The 17,194-nt window shown below is 35.5% G+C and overlaps 1 protein-coding gene across 10 annotated transcripts in view; it reads left to right on the forward strand.

Moving 5' to 3' along the window:
* Pdlim5 (PDZ and LIM domain 5) overlaps window positions 1–17,194 on the forward strand; it is a 230,076-nt gene that overhangs the window by 175,190 nt on the left and 37,692 nt on the right. For all 10 annotated transcript variants that reach the window (XM_023700583.1, XM_023700585.1, XM_004640625.2 and 7 more), the window contains one exon: window positions 246–433. In XM_023700583.1, coding sequence (XP_023556351.1) covers window positions 246–433 — 188 coding nt within the window. The remainder of the gene's footprint in view (window positions 1–245; window positions 434–17,194) is intronic.

The raw sequence follows: 17,194 nt of genomic DNA on the forward strand, positions 1-17,194 counted from the left end.
TTCAGAAATTTATCAGGGCTTTACAAATAATTTGTTTATCCACTTAGCTCTTCTGAAATGTTGATAAGATGAGGAATGCTAGTAAGTTTATTACTTAAAGGAATTGCTTCTGTAAACTTCCAGCAGCCCAGTTTCTAGTGGCACATCTTTTAAAGAGAATTCCCAAGGGTGGAACAAGTGCCACCTCTTTCCATTTTCTTTATTTTTTTCCTATTTAAATTTTATTTTCTTTATTTCCTTTACAGTAGTATTCAGGAGCCTTCTCAACAGTTGGCTTCATCTGCAGCGTTGCCTCGGAGTGGGCTAGAGAGCGTGGAGAGCACCGGTGCCAGCAGACCTGGGGGAGCCAGCCTCACGGCAGCTGCAGCCTTCAAGCCAACAGGCTCCACCAGTACAATCAAGTCTCCGAGCTGGCAGCAGCCCAGCCAAGCAGGTACTGCGGAGAAATTGCTTACTCCTTGTTTCTTTCCACTGACCAGTTACAAAAATGTTTAGAATTCACTAGTGAAACCCATTCTTAACCCTTTTTTAGTGGACTTTCTATTCTTAAAGAGAGTAAAAAATAAGGAAAAACATAAAAAATGATACAGAATTTCAAAACAAGATGATAGGAAATCAACAGTGGTTGTCATGTTGTGCATTATCTTCAAAGTAATTGTTTAGATTAACAGATGTAAGCATGTAAAATTGGTCAAAAAAATTAAGCATTAACTATTCCTTACAATAAACCAATAGATATTAGTAGTACAATTAACTTATTAGCTGTCTTGTGTGTGTGTGTGTGTGTGTGTGTGTGTGTGTATTTTCCCCCTTCTTTTCTCCTTTCCCTAGCAGTTTCTTTCCCTTTCACAAATATCTATTGTATCTTTCAAATTTTATTTACTCTTTCAGTTTCTTACACTAAGGAGACAAGATGATGTTTATACATGTGGATCTGATTTATTTCACTTATGAGTGTAGTCTCTAGTTGCCTATAAAAGCATTGAGTTTAACTTTTTATAACTGAGTAATACTCCATTGTATTAAAAATATCGCATCTTTTTTATCCATTCCTCAGTTGATGGGCATTGGGCTTGTTTCCAAGATTTAGCTATGACAAATTGTGTATTTTCAGCCTTTTAAGGTTTGAAAGGACTATTTTTAGAAGACTAGTTATTTTGCCTTTTGAAGTCATGAACATTCTCTTTTTGGTACAGTTGCTATTTGTTATCCATAATTATAGAGTGGCCACAAAAAGCATGTTTTGAATTTTAAATTTGGAGTCTTATTTCATAACAGACTATATACTTGGAAGATTATTCCTTGGAATATAACATTTTGATCTTTATGATGTGCATGAAAACATCTACTGACATCAAACAATTATCAAAGAATCTTTTATTTTCTGTTCTCTGAAGAATTACAAAGCAGAAGGAGAAGTAGTATTAGAAAGAGAATAGCATTAGAGAAAACATTTGAGTGGTGGGATGGAACACCTCTGGTGCAACTGAAGACCTGAATTCTCATTCACTTGCACAGATGAGAGCTTTAAATAAAGTCACACCACCTCTTGGACCCTCAGTTCTCTGATCCACAAAATGGACTCTTGACTCATTTTCAGTTTCACCCAACAGGAACAAAGTTTATAACTGTACAAAGTTCCTCTGTTAAGAGAGAGCTGGCCGGGGAGATGGCTGGCTCAATGGAATAAGTGCTTCCCCGGCAAGTGCAAGGTCCTGAGTTCAATCCCCGGTACCTATGACAAAACAAACAAAACAAAAAGAGAGAGCTGAAGGTGAACCTAAATGATCCTAGGCCCATGCTTGCCTTCATCTCTTTACATGTTTTAAGTGTTGTCTGGATTATTTTCATCCAGGTTCATTTTGCTACATGACCACTAATAATTTATAGTCCTCCCTCTGATGAGCTCCAAATCCTCAAATTCATTGAACTATTTGCTGTCTCCAGGAGTACCTCAAATGTAGGGTGTTTGAAAACACCATTTTATATCTCTGGATGGCACACCCAGGCAACTGCTAGAGCAAATGTAATCTTTAGGCCTCATTTTTTCTTTCTTTTTTTTCATATTTTAATAATTTTATTGAGCAAGAAGTGGCAATGAGATAGTTTCAAAACAGGTTAGTAGTACAGTTGCAATAATTAATACATTACATATTGTTGTATTTGTAGTAGTTGTTTCTAGTACAAGATGCAGACATGATATCTTGTCTAAACACTATTAGTTCAAAACCTTCTTCTCATTGAACTAAGAGAAAGTAGCTGTATATTTATGCTATTTTGTATACACATATATATTTTTTTCCACTACAAAATGGTCCATTTATATCCCCTTTTTTATTTACTTTTGTCAGAGATGTGTATTCCATTGCCATTCATATATTGTAGGTGCATAAATTCAGCAGAGTAATCCAATATAGTCCAGTAGTCTGTACTAGTAGTGAGTTATCCACAAGACTAGCATTGTCAGAAGTTGTTGACTTGAAGCTTATACAGCTCAGCATATTGATATGGCTTTACTTTTTATACATCAATTTTATACTTTTTTGCTGGATGGTTAAGACCAAGATAAAACAAGACCTATAAAATAAAAAATGTAACTTTTGTATCCAACAAGCTCAGTCAAATCCCCTCAGGATTTACCCTGAAACCCTGTACAGCAGATTGTAGATCTTTTGTCAGTGTCAGCCATGTGGATGAAGTACAGCCATTGCTTGACCAATTTGCTCTCTGTGAAAGCCTGAGAGAAAGTTTTCTCTCCATGTGACTCTCCTTAGGCACACTCTACATTGTCAGTCACTTTCCTCTATGGCTCCATAATCTCCTTGATCAGAAAATTTGGGACACAACTGAGTTACAGAGTGTTACAGTACAGGTTCTCCCATGTCCTGAGTCCTTACTAACTTTGAAAGGCTAGGGCCAAAATGTTGGCTGTCCTTGCAGCCCTTCTTCTCTAACTTTTGGTCTGCAAACTTAGGTTGTTAACCCTCCAGAAGAGAAGCTTAATATTATTACTCTACAACATAGGCAGTTGAGCTTAACCTCACTGTCTGAATATCAAACATCTTAGACATAACATGCAACAGGTATTTCCCATCAAGTATTGATATGTTAAACTTCAAACCCCTACAGACTCATTCTCCTTTCTAGCAATAACTAATACCATATTCTCAAATTTCGTCTCTCCTCAGTCATCAGAGCCGTTGCCTGAGATCAATTCTTCATCATAGTATTCTCTGTACAATTTATTTCATGGTGGTATGTTACATGTTGCTCATTTTACAAAGAAGCTAAAAGTGCTCCTTTAGTATATTATCTAAGTTATCCCTCAGTATACACAGAAGATTGCTGCTAGGACTGCCAGAAATATTAAATTCTGCAAATTTCAAATCCATAATTTAAAAATATATAGTATTTGTAATTACCCACATACAGCTACCTATATACTTTAAATCCTCTCTAGATTACTTCTAATACATGAAAAAGTGTGTATAAATGTATACATAAAGGTTATATAAGCAGTCGTTACATTGTATTATTTAGGGAATAATGGTAAGAAAAAAAGTCTACACATGTTCACTACAGACACAGTTCTTCTTTCCCAGATATTTTCTATTTGCTGTGGGTTGCGCCCCCAACGTAAAAACCGCAGCTGTGAAGACCTGACTGTATTTGTGCTGTGGGAGAAAGAGTATAGCCTGTTCGTTGCATCTGATCTAGACTGTTTTAAAGGAAAGACTCATTACTTTTAAAAGTTTAAAGTATTAAGACTAATACCATTAACTCGGAAATAATTAGGCTATTGACTTCTATCCTCTTGAGGGAAATTACTGACAATGCTCCATCGTTTTGAGTTATTTCCATCCACCAAAGCCTATGTATAGTGGCGGAGATTCACTGTAATTATCTTGTGTGACCATTTATACAGAAAATAGCTTTTAGAATGATAAACTTGAAGCCTTTATATTTAAGTAGATGCCACTTGAAGATATACTCATAAGTGAAATAAACCAGACACACATGTGTAAATATCGTATAGTCTCCCTAGTATAAGAACTCAAAAGAAGAAATACAAATAGAAAGATATAATACAAGTAAAAGGAAAGCAGGATCTCAAGGACTAACTAATCAAGAGAAGGAAAGGAGAAGAGCTAGGAAACATGACAATGTCAAGCCATACAGTTATATGTAGAAGATGGGCAAGGCAGTGATCCTGAGAGTCTTCAGATTTTCGAATCTAGCATTTAATTGAAGGATTCTCACCCTGACTAACTATATATGCTGATACCTGTGAACTAAGCAACTGCACTGAAGATGGCAATTTGTAATAGTAGGTTCATGCTTGGAATGCCGGCCAATCTGGTCTTCTGAATACGGGCTGCTTGTCATGACACGCCGGGTGCTGCCGTGCTGTCAGGTAGAGATGATTGTTTAAAAAGGAAGGGGGTGGTGAATGAAGGCAGGAGACAGGAAAAAGTGTTTCAGGACTGTCCTGCTACAATGCTGTATATGGTTAGATTTCTAAACTTATGTGTAAACATATATAATTGCTTATTCCTATTTTTGAATACATTTTAATTTTTAAAATTTTTTCGTCATATTCTGTTGGGACTTAAAGTTTAACATATCAATACTTTATGAAAAATACCTGTTCCTGTTATGCCTAAGATGTTTCATATTCAGACTGTGAGTTTAAGCTCAACAGCCTAGGTTGTACAGTAATAACAATAAGCTTCTCTTCTGGAGGGTTAAAACCTCAGTTTGCAGACCAAAAATTAGAGAAAAAGAAGGGCTGCAAGAGCAGCCAACATTTTGGCCCTAGCCTTTGAAAGTCACTTAAGATTCAGGACATGGGAGAACCTGTACTGTAACATCCTTTAACTCAGTTGTGTCCCAAATTTTCTGATCAAGGAGATTATGGGGCCACAGAGGAAAGTGATCAACAATGTAGAGTGTGCCTAAGGAGAGTCACATGGAGAGAAAACATTTTCTCAGGCTTTCACAGAGAGCAAATGGGTCGAGCAATGACTGTGACTCATCCACATGGCTGACACTGACAAAGGATCTGCAAACTGCAGTACAGGGTCTCAGGATAATGCTGAGGGGATTTCACTGAGCATATCAGATACAAAAGCTACAATTCTTTTTTTTTTTTTTTAATGAAAAAAACTACAATTCTTGTTACATAGGTCTTGCTTTATCTTGTTCTTAACCATCCAGCAGAAAAACATAAAAACGAAGTATGAGATGTAAAGCCATATTATTATGCTGAGCTGCAAAAGACTTAAGTCAACTTCTGACATTGCCAGTCATACAGAAAGCCCAGTACTATTATGGACTACTGGACCATTTTGGAATGTTTTGCTGAATTCACACACCTGTATTTAAATGACAAAACTAAAGAAAAAAAGGGAATGCAAATCAATGACCATTTTGTATCTGTATATTCAAAATAGTTAAGATAAATATATAGCTACATTCTCTTAATGAATAGAGGGATTTATTCTAATAGTGTTTGTAAATAGGATATCATGTCTGCATCTTGTACAGCAAATAACCACTAAGAAAACAATAGCAATGTATTAATTATTGAAACTGTCTTACTAATTTGATTGAAACTGTCTCGTTGCTATTTGTTTCTCAATAAAATTATGGAAAAAATAGCCTTCAGAAAATTTTAATAAAATTATTGAAAATTAACAGTATTTTGTGAAATAGCAAGGAAAGAACTTGTTTTTAAGGTACAAATGAAAAAAAAAAAGCAGAAACTATATTGCAGCAGAGGACAAAAGTGTATTACTGCTCTAGAAAATTCAGAAATTAATGATCTAAGTAACTTCTCTGCCCTGAAAGAATTTCAGTTGGTAATGTAGTACAACAAAATTACCATCAGAGGGCGATAGAACCCTTTCTTCTCGGAGTCTTTTTCTCCATATCATTAAAATAAGGCAAATTATGCTTCAAACATAATAATTATAATTTATATAGTTATATTTAAAGCATATTTTTAAGAATGTATGTAAATTTAATGTGCACAAAGTATAACAGTTTAAAACATATATAATATTATAGAAATATAAAAAAATGTTTCCAATGTGAAGTCATGCTTGAGTTACATCATAATCCTCAACTGAAATCAGAAAACACTTCCTGAGCTCCTGCTGTTTATTTTGTTCTAGGTGCTTGAAACAAGCCTTTGCAAAGTTATATTATGAAATTTACTTTTTAATAAAATTTTAAAATAAACACAAAATTCCTAGTATCTCAAATTATTTTCTTCCCTGCCCAAAGATATGTTGTTTTTCTTAAAACTTTGATCATTTTAAGGGCTCTAGTACAAATATAAAGGTTCTTCTGTTTTGGAGGTGACAGCTGTCTTCTTGTGGGCTCTGTTAGACTTCATGATCCTCTTGTCAAAATGACAGTGTCAACACTTTCAGGAAAAGCTAAAAAGCTGAGTTGCCATGCTGGGCTGGGCTCAGGCAGAGCATCGCTGCACCAGTTAGCTGCACAGTTTGGCTGCACAGTTTGCACTCTGCACAGTTTCAGGTGACAGCATTCATAGAAAGTAACATGCAGACAGTGGGTAGTGCTGCCTTTTACCTGGCCTGCCTGCCTCAGCCTCCTAGAGTGTGGATATTACAGGCAGGTGATGATTGCTTCTGTCACATTGACAGCTTCCAGCCTTTTCATGAAAATTTGTGTCTCTGCTCAACTGTCATTGGGATAAGGGAAATAAAGTAGATTTGGTTTTTTCCCTTCCCCTTCACTCACAGCTCATCAAAGCTTCCCAAGAACCAGTAAATTATTATAAGATTTTTTTTACAGCTAAGTGGGAGAGAAAGGATCAAAAGCACTGAGCTGCAGTCAGTGATCCATTGCATTTATCCTGAAGTCACATTAATGGATTGTAGCTAGCATTTAATTTTTATTTTTAATTTGGATGTAATATTTATATATCATGGATAGATACATTGAGTTAATCAGTACAAGTATACAATGATTAAATCAGAGTGGTATCAAATATTATCATTTATTGAGAATTTCATTCTCTTGTGTAGCCAATTTTTAAAAAAAATTGGAATGGAATAGGAGAATACAACATTTTAACATATAATTTAAACATGTGAATAGGTATCATTTTATGAAAAAATTAGTTTTAGTAGACTTATATATGCAAATGCATCAGATATATCTTTTGTAGAAAGGTAAAGTTGTTTCTTACTGTAATATAGTTTTTAAAAAGTCTGAATCTCACTGATTTAGAAATGGTGAAATATGTTTGAAATAATTGGTGAAGGAAAGACTGCACTGAAGGAGTTGATTGAAATTTTAAGACATGCCAGTGTATTCTGAGCTGGTCACAGGTTTTTGTTACATCCACTGAAGTTCTGACTTTAAATCTCAGATAATTTTCACTTGTGTTTGTATCCTGTATTACCTAGAAATCTTGCAAGAACACAGCAGTGCTGTAACAGTTGCTGAGTGGGGCCTAGGTACGTAACAGCATTGCAGCTGAGACTGCATCATCATCTTATTCTCAGGCATATAGTTTAACATATGTAACACATACAAACTTGCAGCAGCTCACAAAAAAAGTATTTTAGGATTCAGAATGGTCAAAAGTTCATAGCCTGGACAAAACCAAAGGTGCAAAAGAAGTAAAAATCCAAGCTTCAGTTTTCTGTAAGCTAGCAATACCAGTGTCTACATGCTCCAGGTCTCTGTAACACTCCTTCTATGAATGAGATGTAATAGTTGCTTTATTTATTTATTTATTTATGTATTTATTTATTTATTTATTTTTTAATAGTTGCTTTAGAAACATTGACTTCAATCTAGAAAAATGTATAAAAGTTATTTTTGTTGTTACTTTTTAGAATCAAGGATTTGTACTTCATTCACCTTATGTTTGAATTTGCTGTATTTGTTTCTTTATTAAAGTTTTATGCCTGAAACTTTCATATCATATATAATTAAATGGTTTGATAAGTGTTTTTGAAAACTTTATTGGCCAAAGTTTAAAAATATATTTGCTATATAAGGTGTTTCTTAGATTCTTTGGTAAGTTACAGATAGCCTATTAGTGTAAATGTAGCTCATTAGAATATATATATATATATATATATATATATATATACTTTGTTACCAGATATAGTCAGGTATTTTTCACAAACCCAGTCTTAACATCGTAGCCACTATATGTTGGCACTTTTAAGTTCCTGATTTTAGTTCAAGTCAGTACACAAAACAAAAATGATTCAGTTGCTAGAGTGTAAATAGTGCATTTCTAGATCTGTCCAGTTTTTTTAGTGGTATGGTCCTGAAGAGTAGAAATGTGTGCCCTGTAGTGTATGAGTTTTAGAAGACTAGCATTTTTGAGCTTGCAATTTTCTCCTCTACATAGTGATCTAAAATGAGCCCATGCTAGTGTCATTGTAAAGACCAAATAATACAAGCTATCAAAGTGCCCAGTGGGTAGAGAATACTCAAGAAACATTAAGTTTCTGGATGTGAGGGTTACCTGGCTGCGATATCTGTCACCCATTAATCACCAAGGTGGGTTCAGCTGATCTGGCTGGCTAGGCGATTGTCCTCTTCTTCCCTCACCATTCCGTGTGCACTCCTCCCAAAGTTGCCCCATTGAAGAGGACAGCCACCCTGGATAAAGGAGGACCATTTTCCTAGTCAAGAGTATGAGTATCTGTGCTCCCCTACTAGAACCTCCTAACCAGCTCCTGAGAAACATTAAGGTTCCTACCATTTATTCTTTTCCTAGTAGCATTGATAATATGTATTGTTGCCATCCTCTCTTAAAACATTTTGATGATAGTTTTTTTTTTTTTTTTTTTTTTTTTTTGTGGTACCAGGGCTTGAACTCAGGACCCTGTGCTTGCCAGGCAAGTGCTTATTCTAATGAGCTATCTCCCCAGACGCTTGGTGATAGTTTTATCACAGCATTCATTATGTTCATTTTAATTGTGTGTGTGTGTGTGTGTGTGTGTGTGTGTGTGTGTGTGTGTGGTGTGTGTGTGTGTGACCATTGTAAATGTCAGTGAGTACCTGAGAGGTAGCTGGGTCAGTTTCTCTTATTTTGAAAACTTCCTACAATTATGGGAACACAATTATTCATTGCCAAGATATTGTTCTATCTTCCAAACTGAAATTCCCTTAACAACCCATGAAAGCACTATCTGCAAAAGCAGCTATTAAAAAATAGCAAATTAGATGTAAATCACCAACATGTTACATATAAGCAAAATAGCAAATTAGATGTAAATCACCAACATGTTACATAAAAAAAAAATAAATGTATAAAGTAAAGTTAAATCAGATTGCAAGGCTTACATTAGAAGGCATGGAGGTCTGATTAATGAAAAGAGGATGGAGAGGATGAAGTTCAAGTGTTACAGTTCTGAGATAGAATATGTATGTGTACTATAGTCTTATTTAGGGATAAGATTTTAATGCTTTGCCTAAGGGGAAAAAAATCACATATAGTCAGCCACCTGAGCATTCATAGGAAGAAGCCAAGTTGGGGATAGAACAATGTGTAGAAAGCTCTTAAGAGTCTGTTTCTTGAAGAAAAGATGTGTAACTGAGGGCTTTCTAGCAATAAGAGAGACTGTTGAACAGGTTAATCGGAAGCCAAGTCAGAAAAGATTAGATTTGTAAGCTAGGTTGTGGCAGAATCAGATTTGCATTAAAAGATCATTATAGTTCTAATGTGCTTAAGAGATCATTTTGTTTTCACTATGTAGGCTAAGGGTAGAGTGCTGAATGTCATTTCAGAAGTTACTGAGCTAATCCAGTATAGAGATGGTGCTGATTACCCTGGTCAGTGGCAATGGGAATGGGGTGGTGAAGAGAGTTTAAAGGAGCTTACACTGTGACCTGACTGAAAGACAGATTTTATCCACTGTTTTTCCAGAAAGCTTTATTTCCCATGGAGAACTTCCCTGTCCTCCACACTGGCAGAGGATTGCATTCAACTTAGAGAAATTATACAGTTAGCCCCCATATCTAGAAGAATCTGCCTCCAGGGATTCAGCCACCTTCATAGGAAAATATTGGAGAAAATTGCATCTATAAAATAGGCTTTTATAGCAAAGATTTATACTGTATTCATTAAACTATCTAGAGATGATTTTAAATACGTGGGAGAGTGTGTTTCAGTTATGTGCAAATACGGCACCTTTTTATATAAGGGACTTGAGCATCAGTGGATGTTGGCATCCACAGTGGTCCTGTCAGTCATGGGTGCCCAGGGTTCTGAGCATCCTGGTCCATGGTAAGGAAATTAAGGAAATACGTACTTTTTGCTTTTTAAGGAGTGTATCAAATTGCACCATATATATCTGGGTTGACTCCATTTTATACTGTAATTGAGAAATAAGTTAAAATTTACTTTTATAAATAATTATGCTATTTCTGCAGCTTTTCCTCATGTATATGCACTCGTTTTATCTAAGAATTCTTTCTCTTTGAAACTATGTGAAAGGCTCTGTGATGGTTATGAAGATATTAACACTACTCTGTCTTTAATAAATTGTCTGGTTTCTTTCCCAGAAAAATCATTGAACTATATATTAGCTAATTTCATATTGCCAATTTCTATAGAAAACAGTGTTACTGTATTTCATGGAGCCATAAAAAATAAAATGCTGTGCCTTCTTTCATAGAAGTGTTGTCTGGCTGCTGAAAGTTTTGTTTGCTGTTTTCATTAGCAGTTCTAGCAGCATGTTGGAATGCCACCCTGTCGTGCTTTGTCTGCCTGTACAGACAGCGGCTCCCAGTGAAGCCCTTAAATGCACATTTCTCCTGATGTTAGCAAAAAAAAGTGTGCTGATTTCTTTTCTTTACTTTTAGTATTGAATGTGCCCATGAAGGCAGACATCCTACTGAAGAAAATAAAGGCACTTAATATTAAAAAAAAAAAAATTGTCTTTTTGAGGTAGGGTTTCACTGTGCAGTTCAGGCTGGCCTTGAACTCACTCAGTGATCCTTCTGCCTCAGCCTCCTGAGTGCTGCAATTACAGGAATGCACCACCATATTCAGCTATATTCAAAATTCTTAACTCCAGACTCTATATTGAGCAAATATCAATTTTTCTAATTCTTAATACTATCTTTATGTGAACCAAGTGATTTATAGATAAGCTTTTCATTGGTAAACTTTTCTTTATGGAACCAAAGAGATGTGATATGTAAAAAGGAAAGGGTTGGCCAGGGATGTAGCTCAGCAGCATAAACACCTGCCAGGCAAATGCAAGGTCCTGAGTTTGATCCCTGGTACTGAAATTAAATAAATAAATAAGAAAGAAAGAAAAGGTTACCTGACAGTGATATAAAAATGTAAAAACCAGAGCAGGCCAGATAGCTCAGCAGATTAAAGCATCTGCTTAGGCAGACTCAGGGACCAGAGTTTGACCCCTTTGTGCAGTGCTGGCCTGCCCCCAGGGCAAGCTGAGACTGCAATTGAGACTGGGCATGGTGGCAAAATCCTAGCACTTGGGAGGCTGTAAACAGGAGGATTACTACAAGTCGATCTGTGTAGTAAGATCCTGTAGACCCTGTACTAAATAAAAAAAAAAAAAAAGACAAAACATAAAAACCGGTGCTTTTTAAAGAAGTATACATTGTTTTATGTTTTCAAGGAGCATGAACAAAGTTGTGGTAACTAAAGATCTTTTAGAGGCACAGTAAATTTCTAAATTTCTTGTGGTCAGATGGAAGCCAGGCACAGTGGCACACATCTCTAATCGCAGTACTCTGGGAGACTGAGGTAGGAGTATTGAAAGTTCAAGCCCAGCCTTAGCAACTTAGCAACAGTCTGTTTCTAAAAGGGGGTAGTGTGAGGTTGTAGTTCAGTGAAATGACCCTGAGCATAGTCCCCAATATCACAGGCTAGGGGCACAGACTTGTTTTTCAAAACACTCAGTTGGCTATAAGCTCCCTTTATACCTGTCTTGAAAAGTATTCACCATCCCTGTTTGGGAATTTGGAACTCATAAATATGGTTGGCATCCTGGAAGGGAACAGAATGCCTTATGTAACAGTAAAATGGTGGGTAACATTGGCTGATAGTAATAATTCTTTTTATAGCATTTTCAATTAAAACAATTATCTTTATTTAGAGTTCACATTAACTAATGGTACTATAATTAAAATCGGCCTCACCTTGCCAGTGAGGTAACAGAATCGTAGAAGACAAAGGAATTGTCCAGAGTCCTATAGTCAGATTAATTCAATTATTTTGATTTCAAATTAAATGTTTTCCTATGCCCACATCAGTGTATGTATTTATGGGGAGCTAGAGATACCTTAGGGATGAGATAAAAAGGATTTTGGCCTGGACAGGCAGGGTAAACTAAGTGCCTGGAAACCACACAGATCTGTTTCTGGTAACATTTTCTTTAGATCTAAACTTTAATTTTGAAATTCAGATGATTTGGCTAAGATTTTCGGGTGAGCACCACATTTTAATAATAAATGAAAGCTTGTTTACTTCATTATGGGCAAGCTTTTAGAGATGTCTGATATGTCCTTTGTTTTTCTTCTTTTACTCTTTTTTTGGGGAAGACTTAGATATGTTTGGAGATTTGATTAGATCAAAGACTGAATGATGGGCATCTCAATTTTAAGTGGATATAAATTCTATCTCTTATTTAAAACCTAAAGGAGATAGGGGTGAGAAAGGAAATTACAGTTTCTACAGCCATCCAAATTTCATTGTAGGCTTTGTGCTACACTAATAAACTGAGATAACTAGATTTGCTGAGCTGAGATGGATAGATTTATTGGTTCCATTTTTAAAATTTTATATGAATAAGTAAACTGCTACCAGTTGCATGTATTTCATCTCTTCTAATAATGTTTTACTGCCATCTGCTCCCTGCATTTTGACATTATTAAACTAAACAGTCCACTTACTATAACGGCCTGAGTGGAGCTGTCCAATGTCAGAACTGGGCTGTGAAGTATGTAAATAAACATGCTCGCCCTCCACAGCAAGGAGACTTTTATTTAAAAGCATGATTCCCAAATAGGGAAATAATAATAGCCATTAACAGCCTGCTTTCTTTTCTTTTAAATGTTCTTTCATTATAATTTATTTCTTGTTTGGAGCTCTTCAGTGTTGATATAAGTGCAAATCTGTGGAAGTTCTTTTTTCTCCCCAGCTCCATCCTGATATAAGCAGTAACTTTTTATAAATGAAAATATCTAGATTTGTTTATTTTACTGATTGACGCCTATAAAGTTTTATTGCAAAAACAGCCATGCTCATTGTTTCACCTATGGTTTATGCTTACTTTTATGCTACTGTGGTAGAGTTGCATAGTTAGAAAAGCATCTAAAAGTTATAAACCCAGCATTCTGGGAGGCAGATTGTGAGTCTTAGAACAGCATGGGCAGTATATTGATTTAGCAAGATCCTGTCTCAAATATAAGATGGATGGACAGATGGACGGACAGACAGACTTTGACAGATTTTACTGCCTAGTAGTTTGTGCAGAGTAGATTCAGGCTTTATTGGGTACATGTAAGTACACTGTGTGTCACTAGGCCTGAGGCATACTGTTGCCCATCTACTTACCTGTGTCATCCTCCAAAAAGGAGACTATTTGGAAGCAAGTGTCTTTCCCTTGGATGTATCCTTCATACCCAAATTCCAGTAATTAAACATTGTATGTATTCTCTTAGTACTGCTTTATTAACATAAACTGTAAAATCTTGTGTTAAAGGATAATAATAACTAGCATTTATGAATTATTTATACATTCTAGAAACTGTAAGTAAATGTTTTATTTGTACTGCTTCAGTTTAGCTCCTGACATTTTGAGGTAGATATTGCTGTTTTTTACAGATGAGAAGACAAAGATCCAGAATTATGACATTTCCAATGTCACAGCTTGAAAATAGAACTGTAAGCTCAAATGTTTGACATGTCATCATGCTACATATGTTGCTTCCTCCAACACTAAACATCTGAGCTTTGATCTCTCCTTTTAAAAGATCTGAAATACAGGGCCAGCCAGGTAGCTCAGCAGATTAAAGCACCTGCTTAGGCAGATGCAGCGACTGGGGTTTGATCCCCAGCATGCTGTGCTGGCCCTGCCCACAGGGCACGCTGAGAAGGAGACTGAGACTGGGCATGGTAGTGTGCACCTATAATCCCAGCACTTGGGAGGCTGAAAATGGGAGGATCATTATGAGTGTGATCTGTATAGGGAGACCCTGTAGACACTGTACTAAAAATACATAAAAAAAGATATGAAATACAAACATAACTTTGGATCATGGTAATGCAATTTTCAGAGATCTGGTGACCTAAATAAGAAACATATTTTATTTTTTAAAATTTTTTTACATAATTTTATTGAGATAAAAAATATATTTTAGAGAATTAATAGTGATGATAGAAATACAAGAGCTGAGCACAATCACACCTCCCTATAATCCCATCTACTCAGGAGACTGAGGCAGGAGGATTGTGAGTTTGAGACTAGCCTGGACAATATAGGGAAACACTATCTTTTTAATAACAAAAGAAAAAAAGATAGAAATGAAGAGGTTCCTAATTTTAAGTGTTTACAGAAACTTATATTCATCTTTGGAGGTGTGTGGCTATTGTTTGTAACAGAAAAATCTTAAATTTTCTTTTCTTTCTGCTTTTGACTTTTTGCCTATTCAATGAGAATTCTACTTATCTGAATAATTCTAACCATAGGCATCTTCTTCCTTTATCTCTGAAATAAAGCTGTTTTTTGATTTATATAAGTAGATGGAAATTAGTGGGAAAGTGGTAAAAGCCAACCCCATTTTCTTTTCCTGTTGCTTTGGAAGCAGTGTATCAGGACTCTAGATTGATCACATTCATGATGGGACTGTAGTTTATATAGCTCACTGCCGGGCAACTTGAACCATTGGTGGTACGTGCATGATTGTGCAAACTTGTCAGGAACATGTTAATGTGAATATGAATAATTTTAATGTAGGTCTTGGTCTTCAGTGTATTCTCATCCCAAATATGATCAAAATTCTACAAATTTAGTAGTTTAAGTTCTTAGTTTATAGAATTTGTACAAATATACCAGTGATCTTATTGAGTATTCTGGGAATTGTGAATTATGCCTGTTTCATTTTTTAAAATATTGTATAAATCCTTTTAAATAAATATGAATCACATTGGCATCAACATTTGAAGTGTAGACTTGTCTTACTATTACAAAATTTCAAATTGGAACACTGATATTGAGATTATTTAGAAAATACTGTATATATTATAAGTAAAATAATTTGTTGTTTTTAATTGAATAGTGGAAAAAACAGCTATGTTACCATTTCATATATTTATCTGCAGGGTATATCCTGTTTATTTTACTGGTAATTCAGACCAAATGGAAGTTCTCTATATGAGGTCTGTTAGTAGAGAGGAAAAAGCATATGATTAAAAAGAGAGCTGACCTTAATCCAAGTCTCCAACTCACTTTAATTAAGGCATTCTAGATCCAGTTTAATCTGGGTTCATAAAGTTGAAAGGCCAATTGCTAACAGAAGAAACTAACCTCCTGAAGTTGCAGAAACACTTGATACTTAGCCTTGGGTGCACCTGTTCCAATTCTTTATGGCATACATACCAGCATTCTTCACTGCTTAGAGAAATGATAATAGTTTAATCTGTCCAATTTTGCTTTTAATCATTGAGTTAAAAAATCCTTTATTCCATTTAATAAAAATTGCACAAACCTCTTTAGAAAGTTCTCTGATCTTAGATCTTGGCTTAACTTCTTCCATTTCTGTTGGATATGATTTCATGCCTTAGATTATAAAGAGTAGACTGTTGTTTATACTTTCAAGAAAGAAGCTTGACAAGCAAAATGCACAGATCCTGTGCTTCTCTTGGCCACCATCTGTTTGAGATGTTTGGGGAGGGGCAGAAAAGAAAGCACTTGCTGCACACAATAATATGCAAGCATGTTGCTCTCACTGCTACCCAATTTAGTACGTGTAACATTTCTACCATACCTTTGAGAACATATTCTGAGATGTTGAATTACAATACTTTGTCACCCCAGGAGTGCCAGAATGTTACTTTGATGTGACCCAGTTATTTATACAAGTATGGCATTAGCGGTAGTGTTTTTAACAGGAATACCCCTTGCAACTAAGCCAGTTGTTTTTTGTGCCATGAACTCACATATGATTTCTGTCTTGTTGGAGCTATAAACATTTGTATTTTATTGGGAAAGGGAAAGACATTCATATTTGTTAATTCCCCCCTCTACTTCCCCAGTACTGGGGATTATGCCCAGGGTCTTCACACTGTGCTACATCCCCAGCCCATTCTTAATTTTTTATTTTGAGATAGGATCTTGCTAAGACACTTAAGTACACAGGTTGGATTCAAACTTTAAATCATCCTGCCATAGGGTCCGAAAGTGCCACCACACCTGTTTCACTGATATTTTTTCAATATTGGCCTAACTTCTGACAATGAGGATGAAATATGACATAATTTTAAAACTTTTATAATTACTCTAGATTTACTCCTTTGTTTTAGCTTAACCCCAATGTAATAGTTGAATCTTTACAGCCTGTGGAGTTTGTACAGCAAAATGGGATTAGTGCTTGAACCCGATTTCAAAATATGAGGTATTCAATTTTATATCCATATGTTTTCAGGGACTTTATATCCAGTAAGTATAATTGCTTAAAAGTATGGGTAGGTGGATTTATAGAAAGAAATATCTCTGTAGAAAAGTAATCTTTGCAGAATACATGGAGGGCTTAAGGTGATAGGGTAAGCTGTTAGGAATGATGTGAAAGAAAATGTGCATATTTAAATATCACATCATTTCTCTGGTGTGAGAAGAGTAAGTAAGGACCAATATGTATAACAGATATTGGGAAATGGGAAGAAAATCTTCAAATGGGAAAGGGAAGGGAGAGGGGAGGAAGAGAAAGTAAAATATATAAACAAAGCTTTGGTAAATAAGGTGGGGAAGAGGGGTTGAAGAGATGGGAGGGAATTGGAATAAAGAAGAATCAAGATATATCATGTATAAGTATAAATTCCCCATGATGAGTGTTATTATTATGTATATTTAAATGTGCAAATAAAATTAAATTTTTAAAAGGAGGCAAAGCATAAAGAATATGTGATGAGGCCAAGATTGTGAAACATCTTTTTTTT

Source organism: Octodon degus, unplaced genomic scaffold (genome assembly GCF_000260255.1).
Source record: "Octodon degus isolate 3935 unplaced genomic scaffold, OctDeg1.0 scaffold00125, whole genome shotgun sequence".
Lineage (NCBI taxonomy): Eukaryota > Metazoa > Chordata > Mammalia > Rodentia > Octodontidae > Octodon > Octodon degus.